The sequence below is a fragment of the Garra rufa genome, chromosome 24 (genome assembly GCF_049309525.1).
Source record: "Garra rufa chromosome 24, GarRuf1.0, whole genome shotgun sequence".
Classification (NCBI taxonomy): domain Eukaryota; kingdom Metazoa; phylum Chordata; class Actinopteri; order Cypriniformes; family Cyprinidae; genus Garra; species Garra rufa.
In genome coordinates, this window is record NC_133384.1 from 24791773 (window position 1) to 24805892 (window position 14120).

General features: G+C 37.4%; 2 protein-coding genes across 2 annotated transcripts in view; one reads left to right on the plus strand and one right to left on the minus strand.

Annotated features, from left to right (window-relative positions):
• The first annotated feature begins 514 nt into the window (after positions 1-514).
• arxa (aristaless related homeobox a) lies at positions 515-7280 on the plus strand. Its single transcript, XM_073831152.1, has 5 exons — positions 515-773; positions 1359-1908; positions 3510-3555; positions 5000-5325; positions 6152-7280. The coding sequence occupies exons 1-5, from the start codon at positions 590-592 to the stop codon at positions 6405-6407; spliced, it is 1362 nt and encodes a 453-aa protein (XP_073687253.1). The 5' UTR covers positions 515-589; the 3' UTR covers positions 6408-7280.
• Positions 7281-11383: 4103 nt separating this feature from the next.
• pola1 (polymerase (DNA directed), alpha 1) overlaps positions 11384-14120 on the minus strand; it is a 64122-nt gene continuing 61385 nt past the window's right edge. Inside the window, exon 37 of the mRNA XM_073830499.1 lies at positions 11384-12290. Within this exon, the coding sequence (XP_073686600.1) occupies positions 12148-12290 (143 nt within the window). The 3' untranslated portion in view covers positions 11384-12147. The remainder of the gene's footprint in view (positions 12291-14120) is intronic.

Here is a 14120-nt window from a genome sequence, read left to right on the forward strand (position 1 = left end):
TTAAAAATGGCTAGAAATAAATGCAGTAGCCTATCAAATAATATAAAGTCAATATAAAATAAAACAATGATAGTTAAAAATTAAGATCGGCATTTGTATTTTGTGTAATTCTAGTGTACTGCCTTTCCCTTCTTATTTGTACCAATTTAGATATATTTTGGAATTTTAAAAAGACACGATATAATAATACAAATAAAGCATCTAGCATCTTGGTAAATAAAACAATTTCATAAATGATTTCACTTCAGAGTTATTTATTTATCTGCAGCGTATTTAGTCTTCATTAATCTAATTTCGGTCTAAATGTGGAGGCGCTTATTCAGTAACTTCAGTAATCCATCACAACATTCGCTGAGTTCATACCGTTTAACTTTAATAGAAAAATATATAAAGATCCCCCTTGTTCCCTTGGGAGCCAATCAGATTTGCGTTACACGTCAATGCAACAGAATGGAGAGCGGAGCTACTGCGGATCAGTGCATATGGCATTAGCGGCCAGGGTGGGATAGGCAAGAGAGACGTTTCAGATACAGTGCGAGAGAGAGTAACAGTCACCCACCACTCGAGCGCAACCTCGGACGACACAAATATGACTAGTCAGTACGACGACGATAGCCGCGACCGAAGCGAATGTAAAAGCAAGTCGCCCACCGTGCTTTCCTCCTACTGCATAGACAGTATACTGGGCAGAAGAAGCCCGTGTAAAGTCAGACAACTGGGAGCGCAAAGTTTGTCAGCACCCGTCAGACCGGACCACGACCAGTCAGCCGAAGGTAAGCGCCTTAACGCTTTGGCGTTATTTCTTGTATGGCGTTTTTGTCACAAACATGACATTAATTGATTTCGTGAGTATTTTACTTCACAATTGTAGAAATGTGTACAGAGGTAGTGTCCTGTGTCCACACCTCTAGGTGTGAAAACAGTCTTGAAAGTTTGGAGAACCTCGCGAAGTAAAAAATAAATTAAATGAGCAGCGTTGAAATGCTTCATTTGTAAAAAAAAAATAAAATAAAATAAAAATGTTTTTAAAAGGCTTTAGAACTTTATGCATTCGGAGACTTTTTAAAGTTCTTTAGAAAACCGTGCAAGAACCAAAGGGGTTTCTTAATTCATCAATATTTGATACGAATATACTTATGCTTTTGATCATGGTATATATCAAATTACCATCTGATAGCACTATAGTACAGTATTGAAGAACCTGTTAAAATACCGTATAATAAAAACTTAACCTTATACAGCAAAAATACAGCAATATTTTTTAAGAGTGCATATTATTTATAACACTCCATTTATAATACCTTTTTAATTCGCAGTACTTGAGCATTTAAAACATATCATTGTTTTATTTTATCTAGTCACCTCTAAAGAGAACTCGTTTGACTCGGACATGCACCTGCCGCCCAAACTGCGCCGGCTCTACGGCCCTGGGGGGAAGTACCTGGACTCCGGGAGGGGGTTTCACGAACACCTCGAGAAGGGTGAAAGGGAGAGACTGCTGGACCAAGCCTGTGAGAGTCTCAAAATCAGCCAAGCGCCACAAGTCAGCATCAGCCGTAGCAAGTCGTACAGGGAAAATGCACCGTTCAGCCAGAGCGATGAAGGCCAGAGCCCCGAGCACACGGCCCAGGACCTGGTGGAGCTCAGCACGCTGAAGTTTGAAGAGGATGTTGTCAAAGAGGAGGCGTGCGGAGACGCCAGTCTGTCTCCCAAGGATGAAGAGAGCATGCACAACGATGGGGATGTAAAAGATGGAGAGGACAGTGTGTGTCTGTCGGCCGGCAGCGACTCGGAGGAAGGGATGCTTAAACGCAAGCAGAGAAGATACAGGACTACCTTCACCAGCTATCAGCTGGAGGAACTGGAGAGGGCCTTCCAGAAAACGCACTACCCTGATGTGTTCACCAGGTAGATATCGCATTTTGTGGTTTATAGATTTTGACAAAAAGGATGACAGAAAAAAAAACATAAGTCATATAATGAAGAGAATGCATGCCTTAGAAAATATCTGTTTTTTTTAAATACTAAAACAAATCATATAAATAAATAAAAAACAAACAAATGTAAAAAGTACAGATCTGTATATATATTATCATAATTTGAATCGAAAGAACATCACTAATCCATACTTTACATTAGCATATTTCTCCAATACAAATCTAGTAACATTCGAAGAATTTAACATTTTAATATTTATATTTAAATTATAAATATTTTTAACATATTTTTACGAATACAATATATATATATTTTTTAGAAAACTACCATTCAAAAAGGGTACATTCATGAAAAAAAAACCTTAGTGGCTAACGCTTCTGTTGTGGATCTAGGCTATAGCCTATGCATTTCGTTTAGCAGCTAATTTTTTTCCTTTTATGAAAACTAAAATTACAGCGGTTGATCGTTTTATTTTTAAATCGAGGAGATAATCGGCTTGACATTCTGTACAATAGATATCAGACAGAAATATTCACTGAAATGTGTGCACCTTCGTTTATGTTTTGTAGCTACAATTTATTCGTATACGACGATACTTACATTATTCTTTATGGTTAGTTAGTTTAAACATTCGTGGCCGTCAAAATAAATATATGTGGGCCTTAAAAGAGCTCAAGGCCAGGAGCAGCCTACTTCAAACTCATATGTATAAATTAATAGTTTTGAATAAGAGGTTTAAGTGTGGCTTTTCTGAAAGGTTTTAGGTCCTTTTTTAGTGTTAGTGATACAATGCTAATTTTTGGGTTTATGCTATTTTAGAACAGCATTAGAAAAGTAAGCCATAAATTGCCGACAAGACTAAACAATCATAAACATTTTAAAACGTCATGGTTTTTTAAATAAATATAGATCTATTTTAAAACGGATGTGCTGTATTATTTTATCATTATGTCAATTTTATTTAAGTTACACTATTTTGTTTATTAAAAACTTGATGTACAATTGTTGTTCTTTATTTTGTAATGGAAATCTCAGTTGATGAAAATGATTAACATTAATAAGAATTGTTTCTGAAATTTATTTTGACAACACTGCCCTACATTTATTCCTAAGTCACGTTGTATAAAAGAAAAATAATCAATATGCCACACAAACATAAGTCTATTAAATAAAAAACATCAAGTCTGCCTAATGACAAATTTACCCGAGGAGCGTTTTTCTTTAACCAAAATGTTCGTTGTTGATCACGAAATATCGATGTTTATATTGACTTGGCAGATAATTGTCATAAATTTAGCCAGGTATATTTTCAGTAAATGCTCAATTGTCATATAATAGTCTAGATGCCATTATTTCCATCATTATGTCGTTACAGTCAGTGCACTAAAGCCTCGCCCAACGAAACGACCCATTATGAAAAACGTACAAGTTATCCGTTCGATTCTCATCAGCCCTAAATTGCTTTGATAGGTTTCTGACAATTTAGGCAAAATCTGTTTTCTTACGGTGTTTGTGAAGGAAAGAAAAAAATCCCTGCACACATTTTTGATGATCTATATTTTCTATTCCAGAGAGGAGCTTGCAATGAGGCTGGATCTGACAGAAGCGCGAGTGCAAGTAAGTGCTTACTTTTCTTTATTTCTAGCACAAAAATAAAACACAAAAATAGATCGAATTTAAATGCATAATAATATTAACGCGTACTGTATAAAACACCGTCGAGAACCCTGACTCCATTCAGATGTTAAAAGCATTTAAATTGCAGCGAATTGAGAGAAATTGCCTATAATATGACAACTCGTCGACATTTTGAAGGTAAAGATTAACTAAATGATGCGAGCCTGCGAATTCTTGCAATTTGCTTACTTATAGACGTTAAGACAATATACCTAATGGTCTATATTTAATTTCATTTTAAAGTGACAATCGTAAACTTGGTTAAATGACCCTGTACGTCATGGCAAGGTCTTTCCTGTTATCGAAAGTTATTATACACAATAGAGCGAACATTTTAGCGGCAATTACACAGACGCCCCTGATTCATAAAAGCGCACTTAGCGAGAGAGCAAACACTGCTATTCCAGGGAGAAAATGGTGTTTGAATTCTCATCGCCGGCGCGGGGGAGAGGGAGGGGTAGGGGGGATAATGCTATTTGATTTCCCATTTTGTGATTGCAATAGACCGGCATTGATCCGATGCTTTGCACTTGGAACGAGTGAGAGACTATTAAGGGTGTTTGCCACCCCTCCTTTCTCTATTCAAAGCGTGGCTCGCATGTTCAAGCCCAACTCTCATAACCAAAGAGACAGTGCAAACATGAGGAAGCTACCAGGGTTATTGGCCGTGTAAAACAACAGATGTCAATTTGGAGATGTGGGAGAACAAATCACTTAACAGGCTCGATCAGGAGGTGATAAAGCTAATAAATGCCCCAGGGGCCGCGTCATGCAAAACGGCGAGGGGGGCCCAGGTCCCTGTTGGTTTGTCTGTTGACACTTTCCTTCATTACGAAGCCCCTGTCTGCAGGTCGTGTTCTTGCCGCACAACCTGGTGGGGTTTAGTGGGACAGGAGGGGGATCGTGGGAAAGCTAAACAGCCTTTTCAAGCAACTTACATTTGGGGGAATTTAATTTAAAGTGCATTAATTGTTATTGGATGCCGTTCAGCTGTTATTCCGATGTCTTTTGTTAACACGGCTCTTAATTACCACGCTCCACCCCGTTTTTTGCTTTGCCCGAACCAGATTTTAATTAGCAAAGTTAGGGTAACAGACCGTAAGTTTGGGGCCATGTAATTACCCTTGACTTCCAGCCTATTTGTCACCTCATTAAAGCGAACCAAATATTGCACATGAACAAGAGCGACAAGCTCATGCTTAAACGACCATGCAAGCTGTCAGGTGGAATATTAATGGCTCTGGATTAGAACCGTGAAGAGACAACTTCTCAAGCCTAGCTATTTAAGCGTGTTCCTCACTCGTATCTGAACATCAGCGGTTATTAGTAAAGTTTGGACTTTAATGAGGTTCTTTAATGAAGTTGCTTCTTTCCCAACTCTTAGGTTTGGTTTCAAAACCGAAGGGCGAAGTGGAGGAAACGTGAAAAGGCAGGTGTCCAGGCTCACCCCACAGGCTTGCCCTTTCCCGGACCGCTGGCAGCCGCTCACCCCCTGAGTCACTACCTGGAAGGAGGACCCTTCCCACCTCACCCTCACCCAGCTTTGGAGTCAGCATGGACCGCCGCAGCGGCAGCTGCTGCTGCATTCCCAGGTCTGGCACCGCCCCCAAACAGCTCCGGCCTCCCTCCTGCCACACCCCTCGGCCTTGGAACCTTCCTGGGCACGGCAATGTTCAGGCATCCAGCCTTTATTGGACCTACTTTTGGCAGGTAAAGACCATTTGCGATCACAAGAGGGCTTTTGGAGTGATTCCATAGAAGAACCATTTTGGGTTCTCCAAAGAACCTATCAATGAACAACACTCTTAAAAATAAAGGTTCTTTATTGGCATCAATGGTTCTATGAAGAACGTTGAACATCCATAGAACATTTCAAATGCAGAAAAGATTCTTTATAGTCAAAAAAGGTTCTTTAGATTTTTAAAATGTTCTTCAAAATAGTTCTTTTGGGAACTGTTGAAAGGTTCTTTGGGAAACCAAAAATAGTTATTCTATGGCATCACTGCAAAAACACCCCTTTGGAACCTTTATTTTTAAGAGTGAATTCTTAAAACAACATTTTAATAATCTAGAGAACCTTTTTCTGGTCTAAAGATCTTTTTTGTGCAATGGCAAAGTTGCATTGATGTTAAAGGTTCTTCATGGAACCGTAGATGCAAATAAAGAACCTTTATTTCTACACTCTTAAAAACAGTTTCTTTATTGGCATTGATCATTCCATTGAGAACCTTAAAAATCCATGGAACCTTTCTTTAGACTTTTAAAATGTTTTTCAAAATGGTTCTTTTAAGAACTGTTCACTGAAAGGTTCTTTGGGGAACCAAAAAAGGTACTTTATGGCATCACTGCAAAAACACCCCTTTGGAGCCCTTATTTTTAAGAGTGTAAGAGTGTAATATCACATCTAAAAATGCCTATGGACTCTGGACTCAACCGACTGCTGCTAAACCTAAAAATTAGCTGTGTAATCACTGGTGCGAGCATGTTCCTCTATGAGTGCAGTACTTGTATCACAGGAACACTCTCTTCTGTTTAGACTCTTCTCAAGTATGGGTCCTCTGACCAGTGCTTCCACGGCCGCCGCTCTCTTGCGTCAAACCGCACCACCAGTGGAAAGTCCAGTGCAGCCACCGACCACCTTGCCAGAGCCTTCTTCTTCCTCATCCTCTACAGCGGCTGACCGCAGGGCATCCAGCATCGCAGCACTGCGCCTCAAAGCAAAGGAACATTCGGCCCAGTTGACCCAACTAAACATCCTGCCATCCGGCACTGCAGGAAAGGAAGTGTGCTGATCCTTCTCCTTAAAAAACAAAACAAAATATTAAAGAAACCATCTCAACAAAAAGCACGACCAAATCCATATAGCACTAGCAACACCGGAGACCCATTCGACACTGGAGTCATCACCCACTGGACATCATCACTAAAATGAACCAAACATGTTTGAAAACCCTGAATATAGAGATTCTGAGCGTAATGTAGGCACCTCACAGGGTGAGGCTGTGCTTGGGTCAGGAGCAAATGTGGTAAAAGACATTTATACAGCCACACAGAGAAGAATCATTGGAGCCACACTGCAATACACACAGAACTCGACATTTTTCTTCCTAGTCTTCTCTCAGTGCTGAAGCAGAGATGGGTCAATATGCCAAAGGGAACTGCCACAACATGCTACCCATCCTGAAACGAATCCACAGCCTCGATATTGGCAAAACAAATCAAATTTCTGAAAATGAATACTCAGCTTTACTTTATGTTCGTTTCCAACTTATGTTAAATATGATATTTAGGAGAAAAAAAATAATGAAGAATAAATGCTTTGTTTGTTTTAAGGATGAACAATGTGAAAATCTAAACTTTAGCCTGTTTACTGATCTGTTAAGGGTATCCTGTATATATAGCTCTGTTTAAAAAAAGGAATGAAAATGGGGGCAAACAAGAAAAAAATAGTTTATTTCAAAAGATGTTTTGAGAATATGCTCTCGGTGTAGTACTGTAGGAATGGTTTCACGTAGATTCATCCTTTGTTCGTTTGATTCAAATTTTAGATTTTTAGATGATTATTTATGTCTGCCCGGTAGAGAGCTTGAAATCCAGACCGGGAAGTTTTGCTATTCAGTGGGAATTTTCCCTGTCGCAAGCAGGGACCAAGTCGGAATAAAAGAAACTGGTGAAACATAGACCCTTCTGTGTTATTTACAAATGATTTTAAAGATTATCAATCATTTCATTTTCTTATTTTTTGTTTGTTTATATTTTATATTCTCAAATAGTTAAAAAGTAATTAAAAAACACAATTAATATACTTTACATATTTAATATAATATACCATTTTTCTGTGTCGATCACTAAAAATATATATTTTATCGTAAATTTTTAAATGGACTCTTTTACGATCTAATGATCAAACACAGTGCGGATTTATAGCCATAAGAGTTTATTTCTACAAGTAAATGGGCAATTATTCGGTGGGGAGTCTGGAGTCACTAATAAGAGCAAACAATTTAAGTGGTCACTTAAAACATGAATCAATTACCACAGCAGTTCAGTTCAGTAATGCTGTGGGCAACTGCAATCGTAAACATTTCTGTCCTGGAAAGAGCCGTTTTTGTTTGCTTCAGCTTGCTAAATGATTGAGAATAATTTACGTCCAGCATAACGTATTTATTTGTATTTAGTCAGATGATGATATTCATGACGGCTCTATTCTTCAAGCCTTGACAAAAAGCGGCTTGTAATTATTTCGCCATCTCATCCGTTGTAGGCCTTACAACTTGTAGAGGCGCTAAATTGGACGCAACATCTGTAAATGCCCGACTCCGTTAAGTCCCTTTCTCATTAATGAAGTAACAAGCAGTTTATCAAAAAGTCTTTCGAATTCCTTATTTAATTCCCCAAATCCCTCTCCGTTGGATCTCACGAGCGAAGCGATGCCATTACTGCAATCAATGCGCTCTATTCAAACGAAGTCATTTTCGCCCATTTGACCCGTCCATGGTGTCGAACCAAATCGCGTGAAATTACCTCAAGGATTAATTTTCTCCTTTATCGGGCGCGCCGCTGAAAAGAGTTCGCTTTTCCTTGTTTTACCCGCGCTAATCCGTTTCATTATGACGCCACAAACAAGCAGGATCAGTGAAGATGGAAACGAACGAAATGAAGACGGGTTGGGAGGCGTGGGGGGATCAGTGCTCCTAAAACGCCCAACAAATATAGCGCGTTAAGGACCCCCCTCTCGCAGCAAGTCCATATTAAACATGTTGGCATGCGAGAATATGTTCAAAGGAGCATTAAGCAAAGGAAACCAATTTTCTCTCCAGTGCCATACCTCCAAGCGAGGTGCATAGGCTTTTTCTGTGGAAGGGACCACTGGAGCGTGCAGCCCACTTCTGTTGGGATTTTTATGAGATTTTCCAGAATGCCCTAATCTTATTGTGAGCATTATTAATGAATCGCAAACCAATTTGCTCGTAATATCTGGGGAATGCTCGCCACAATTGTAGAGGCACTGACCTGAAGTGCTTAGGGCGACTTTTTCTTTAACTCTTTTCTTACAATGCATGAATGAATGAAGAAACAGCCTTTGTGGAGACTAAATTTGCCTCTCTATTTGTGGAGAGTGTGTAGATGATTCATTGCCAATGTTCCGACCACAAAGTACACTCAAGAGTGCCAAAACACCTGTTTGGGAGCCACCATCAAAAATCAAAGGCACCAAGTCATTCCGGCAAAATGAGCGCAGATTTCATTTGCAAAAAGCAATTCAAAAACAAATTTAAACATTTTATAAACAAAAAAGGTTTTAAGCCTAAATAAATAATATGTGCGTGTGTATATACACATACATTTAAAAAAAATCTAAATGGTCGATTTTTCTTTTATGCCAAAAACATTAGGATATTAAGTGAAGATATTTTCCTACCGTAAATATATTAAAACCTAATTTTTGATTAGTAATACGCATGGCTAAGAACTTCATTAGAACTTTAAAGGAGATTTTCTCAATATTTAGATTTTTTTTGCAGCCTCAGATTCCAGATTTTCAAATAGTTGTATCTCGGCCAAATATTGTCATAGTCTAACAAACCACACATCAATGTAAAGCTTTTTAATCAACCTTTAGACGATGTATAAATCTCAATAAAAAAAAAAAAAATGGACCCTTATGACTGGGTTTGTGGTCTACTGGGTCTGGGGTCACATTATATATAATCGTTATATCATATGTATGTGTGTGTGTGTGTGTATACACACAGACACACACACACACACACACACACACACACACACACACACACACACACACACACACACATATATATATATATATATATATATACACACACAAATATGGGCTGGCAAACGATTAATCGCGACTAATGGCATCCAAAATAAGTTTGTTTACATAATATGTGTACTGTGTATATTTATATGTATATATACATACAATCTTGTATATATTGAAGATAAATACATTTATGTTATTTAGATTTACATATTAAATAAATTATAAATATAAACAGGCACATGCATTTTTGTAAATATGTGTATATGTGTGTATATTATTATTAATATATACATAAATATACACAGTGCACACACATTATGTAAACAAACTTTTATTTTGGATGCGATTAATCGTTTGACAGCCCTTATTTATTATATATTTGTTTCTACAAATATCAAGTTTTTAATCTGTAAATAGAGTTTAATGTACAAAATCGTGGTAGCAGCTTTTCATTTATTAAAATCATTTTGTACTGACAAACCCTTCCCTTTGATTAAAAAAAAAAGATTTGTGCATAATTTCAGTAACCCTTATGATGGCAGCAGAGTGGATAGGTTTAGTCTCTTTAATAAAACATGTCCACTAGAAAAAAAAATACAAATAAAAGTATAAACAGAGGAAGAAGCATATTTACTAAAACTAAGTATACTGCTGAGGGCAGGGCAAAATGGCATCTTTAGAGATAATTATATATATATAAAAAACAAAAACATTTTTGGTTAAAAGTCAGTTTTCCTGTTCACAAGGAACACTAAAACAACACTAAAAATCAAAACACGTGTACATTGACAGTTCATAAAAATTTCACATGCATTCCCTTGATTTTAGCTCACTGGGCTGTACTTCAACAACCAGCGAATAATCACACTTTTCCATCCCGACACAGCTCGAGACACCGGGGGTAGGCGAAAGCACTAAAGGCGCTTTGATGAGCCTTTCGTCTCCTATTGGAGCAGTAGAGTAAGAAATCACGGTGAAAAGGGCTGAATGGCGGGCCACTGGAACCCTGTCCCCTTTTGGTGTGCCTTAATTCCTTCGTCTCTTTTACCCTCATCCAATTAGTCCAGTGTATTAAGCGGTTTATCATCTCATAGCCTGCTATTCAGAGAAACAAGAGGAGCACTTTGCAATAGGGCCGGCTTTCCTTTTGACACCCACGGGTACTTACATATTCCGCGATGCCATGAATAATAGAGAAAGAATAGGGCACTAATTCCCTCATCAAAGAGAACCTTGTCCACCGCTTTGCTCAACACCACCATTCTGGTCAAAAAGACAGGCAATAAAGCTTAGCATAACAAAAACGAATCATTCTTATTAGCTTAGTGGGGTAAATTAATGCAAAGCCTCGTCTGCATTGAGTGGCCCAGTTTGAAAACAGCCTCCGCGGGCACGGCAAAAGCGCGTTCGCGCTTAAAGGAATGTCCTGTTGAAAGCCCCACATCGTGCGATGACTTAATCTCGTAAAAGTGCGATACAACCTTAGGGAACTACCTATCGGTTAAGCATTGCACGCATTAAGCTAAATGGATACATAGGCCTATATGTGTTTAATACATCAGCCGCAAAGGCCTACAATGCGCAAAATGCCGTCTGTCATGCTGCGGACAGAAAGTAGCTCTTAAGTGTTGCTGCACTCTCCAAGGTCGGTGCCATTAGTCGCAGCCGTTTAAGGCGATTCTTTCGAGCATGGCATTTATGGAAATTGACATCTGATGAAATGGTTTAAGACATCGTCTAACTGTCATTATAAACACATGGAATGAGCGCGTGAAGCACCACATTCTTAAAACCGACTCGATTTAAGTGGACTAATCTCCTCGCTTTCACACACTCTTGGCTTGCCATTCTCCAGGTCTTGCAAATGGAGCCTTCCATTTGGAGAAGTTAACTCGCCCTCTTCAAATGTGTAAATGTCATCACTCCCTGCAGCACAGTGAAATAAAATAATCAAAAAGGGGGGGAAAAAAAGAAAATGTGAACATTTTATGAAATACTTTTATTGATGTTTCTGTATCAAAAACAATAAAGAAGCTTGAGACACTTTTATAAGCAACAAACATTCAGGCGTATGCGATCCGTCTAATAAATTCGCAACGTACCAGCTGAGAGCGGTTCAAACATGAGTTCAATCGTTGGAAACTCCACAAATCACTGGCTACCTCTGTATCATTGGCTAATTGCTGTGCTGTTAAAGATGAAGGGGGTTGTGGAGAAGTCATTACTGAACTAAGACCCCTTCAAACCGCTACAAGCCCCCCATGAACTTGCCTGTCATTACCCCTGATTGTTATCTCTAAAAACCCTGTGTGTGCGGTGCTACCGGGGGGCTGGGTTGTGTTGAGAGCATCTTTAGCCCCTTATCATGGCCATTTTACCACAGATTCATCATCGATTAGACCTGGACAAAGGCTAAATGGGATGGGACACAAGAACACAGATTAGACTGAGAGACAGGTGCTCAAACATGGAAAGGTTGGGTGATTACATGCAGATTGACTGTGAGCTCGTCACCTTTGACCTTAATTCACATCTGAGCCGTCAGGGACAAAAACACCATCAGGGATTACAAATGCAAAGTGAGTGAGCTAGAAAATAGCATGGATTACAAAATCACAAGGTGTATTTACAGGAGACTGGAATTAAAAGATGAGAACATAACATTGGAAGGCTTCTCTTGGTGGGCAGATAGGCATAAATATTATGCCGTATCTGATTACCCAGGTTTGTTTCAGGACAGCCGGTCAATACTTGAGGGCTGTGAACGCCTGGAAAAGTTTGGCGAGGTTGACTTCAGAGTATCCGCTGGTGGAGAGGACGTTGTCTACTACATCCTTCAGCACTTTGTACGCATCCTTTTCTTCTTTCCAGCCGGACTTGAATCTCCCTGTGAAAAGAATGAAAGAAATATGTTAAAAATCACTAGACTTTTCAAACTTTTTGATGCCTTAAACATTATTATCCCTTTGCCCTTCCCTAACATATAAACACACATTTATATTGCATTAAATAAATAAATAAATAAAAATAAAAACAAAAAATTATATATTTTTTTAAAGACAGCAAAACATTAACTGGCACAATTTGACTTGCCAAGGCCAAACTATTAAAATTAAAATGATTTAAATTTTTTTTACTTTGCATTTAATAATATAGTTGTAAAAAAAAAAAAAAAAAAAAAAAAAATGCTTTATAGAGAATATTGTCCTGTATCTCAATCAAGTGACTGTAGCAAAGCGAAAGTGAAAATCTACATTAAGATAATTTTTTTTGCCATTTACTGAAAGTCATAATGAAGAAAAGTTAAAAACATTTAAATATAAAAAGAAAAAATTTAAAATGCATGAGGATTTTTATTTATTGTTTTTATTTATTTATTTATTTATTGTTAATAAATAATGACTGTCAATAAAAAAAAAAATAGAATAAATCATGAACAAGTTAGTTTTAAGTAGTAATAACAAAAATAAATAACTAAATAATTTTTTTTTTTTTTTTTAAACATAAGGACGGGTTCAGAGTTTGGCTAGTTAGCATGGTATACAACCAGTCTTTAGAAAGCACAAGGGGCAAAAAAACAAAAAACAAACAAACAAAAAAAAAATAAATAAATAAAAATAAAATAAGACAATATTGAGCATATTATAAAGACAGTACTAACTTTTGCCAAACTATTAAAATTAAAATGTCTCAAAAGTATTTAATTTGCATTAAATAAATATTTCATAGTATTTTTGTAGAGAATATTGTCTATTAATCTGTAGTAAGATATGATTTTTGTACATTTAAAAACATTAAAAGTAGTAAAAATTCATTGTAATTTATTATTTTTTATTAGTATTAACAAGAATAAATATTATTATTATTTATTAAAATTAATAATATTATTTATCATATGTGACCCTGGACAACAAAATAGATATATACATCTTAGCTGAACAATAAGCTTTCCATTGATGTATGGTTTGTTAGGATAAGACAATATTTGGCCGAGATACAGCTATTTGAAAATCTGAAATCTGAGGATGGAGACAAAAAAAAAAAAAAAAAAAAAAAGAGTATTAAAAGTTCTAATGAAGTTCTTAGCAATGCATATTACTAATCCAAAATTAGGTTGATACATTTACGGTAGAAAATTTACAAAATATCTTCATGGAATATACTTAATATCCTAATGATTTTTGGCATTTAAAAATCAATAATGTTGACCCATACAATGTATTTTTGGCTATTGCTACAAATACACCCGTGCTACTCCAGAGTCACATATTATATCAGTAGTACATTTAATAGTAAAACTCTACTTTAAAGAACAAGTAATGTACACCAAAAAGTACTTAAAAAGTACATCACCATGTGACATTTTGGTTCCAAATATATTTTAATCAGATTTTTATTTACTTCCACCTACACGCAACTACAAAAAACGTGAGGCCGGCAGCAGGCAGGGCTGAAGTGGATCCATAACGAGTCAAAACTGATACGAAAAGAAAAATATCAGTCATAATATCGAACTATGCTCACGGACATGTGCTTGGAGAGGTCTATCAAGTATCATTTCAAATGAAAGTCTTTGAGAATCGATAAGGAACCAGCAATCCAGGCAGTTTGAGGCTAGCGTGCTGGCGAGAGGGGCTAGGTGTCTGCAGAAGCTAAATAGACTCTTCTGCCAGGGGGGCACGGGGTCATGCAATCGGGTCGATATCCAAGGTCATTT

Coding starts and splice junctions, on each gene's coding strand:
- arxa (XM_073831152.1), top strand. CDS start 590: ATGACTAGTCAGTACGACGACGATAGCCGCGACCGAAGCGAATGTAAA. Junction 774..1,358: donor CCACGACCAGTCAGCCGAAG/GTAAGCGCCTTA, acceptor TATTTTATCTAG/TCACCTCTAAAGAGAACTCG. Junction 5,326..6,151: donor ATTGGACCTACTTTTGGCAG/GTAAAGACCATT, acceptor TCTTCTGTTTAG/ACTCTTCTCAAGTATGGGTC.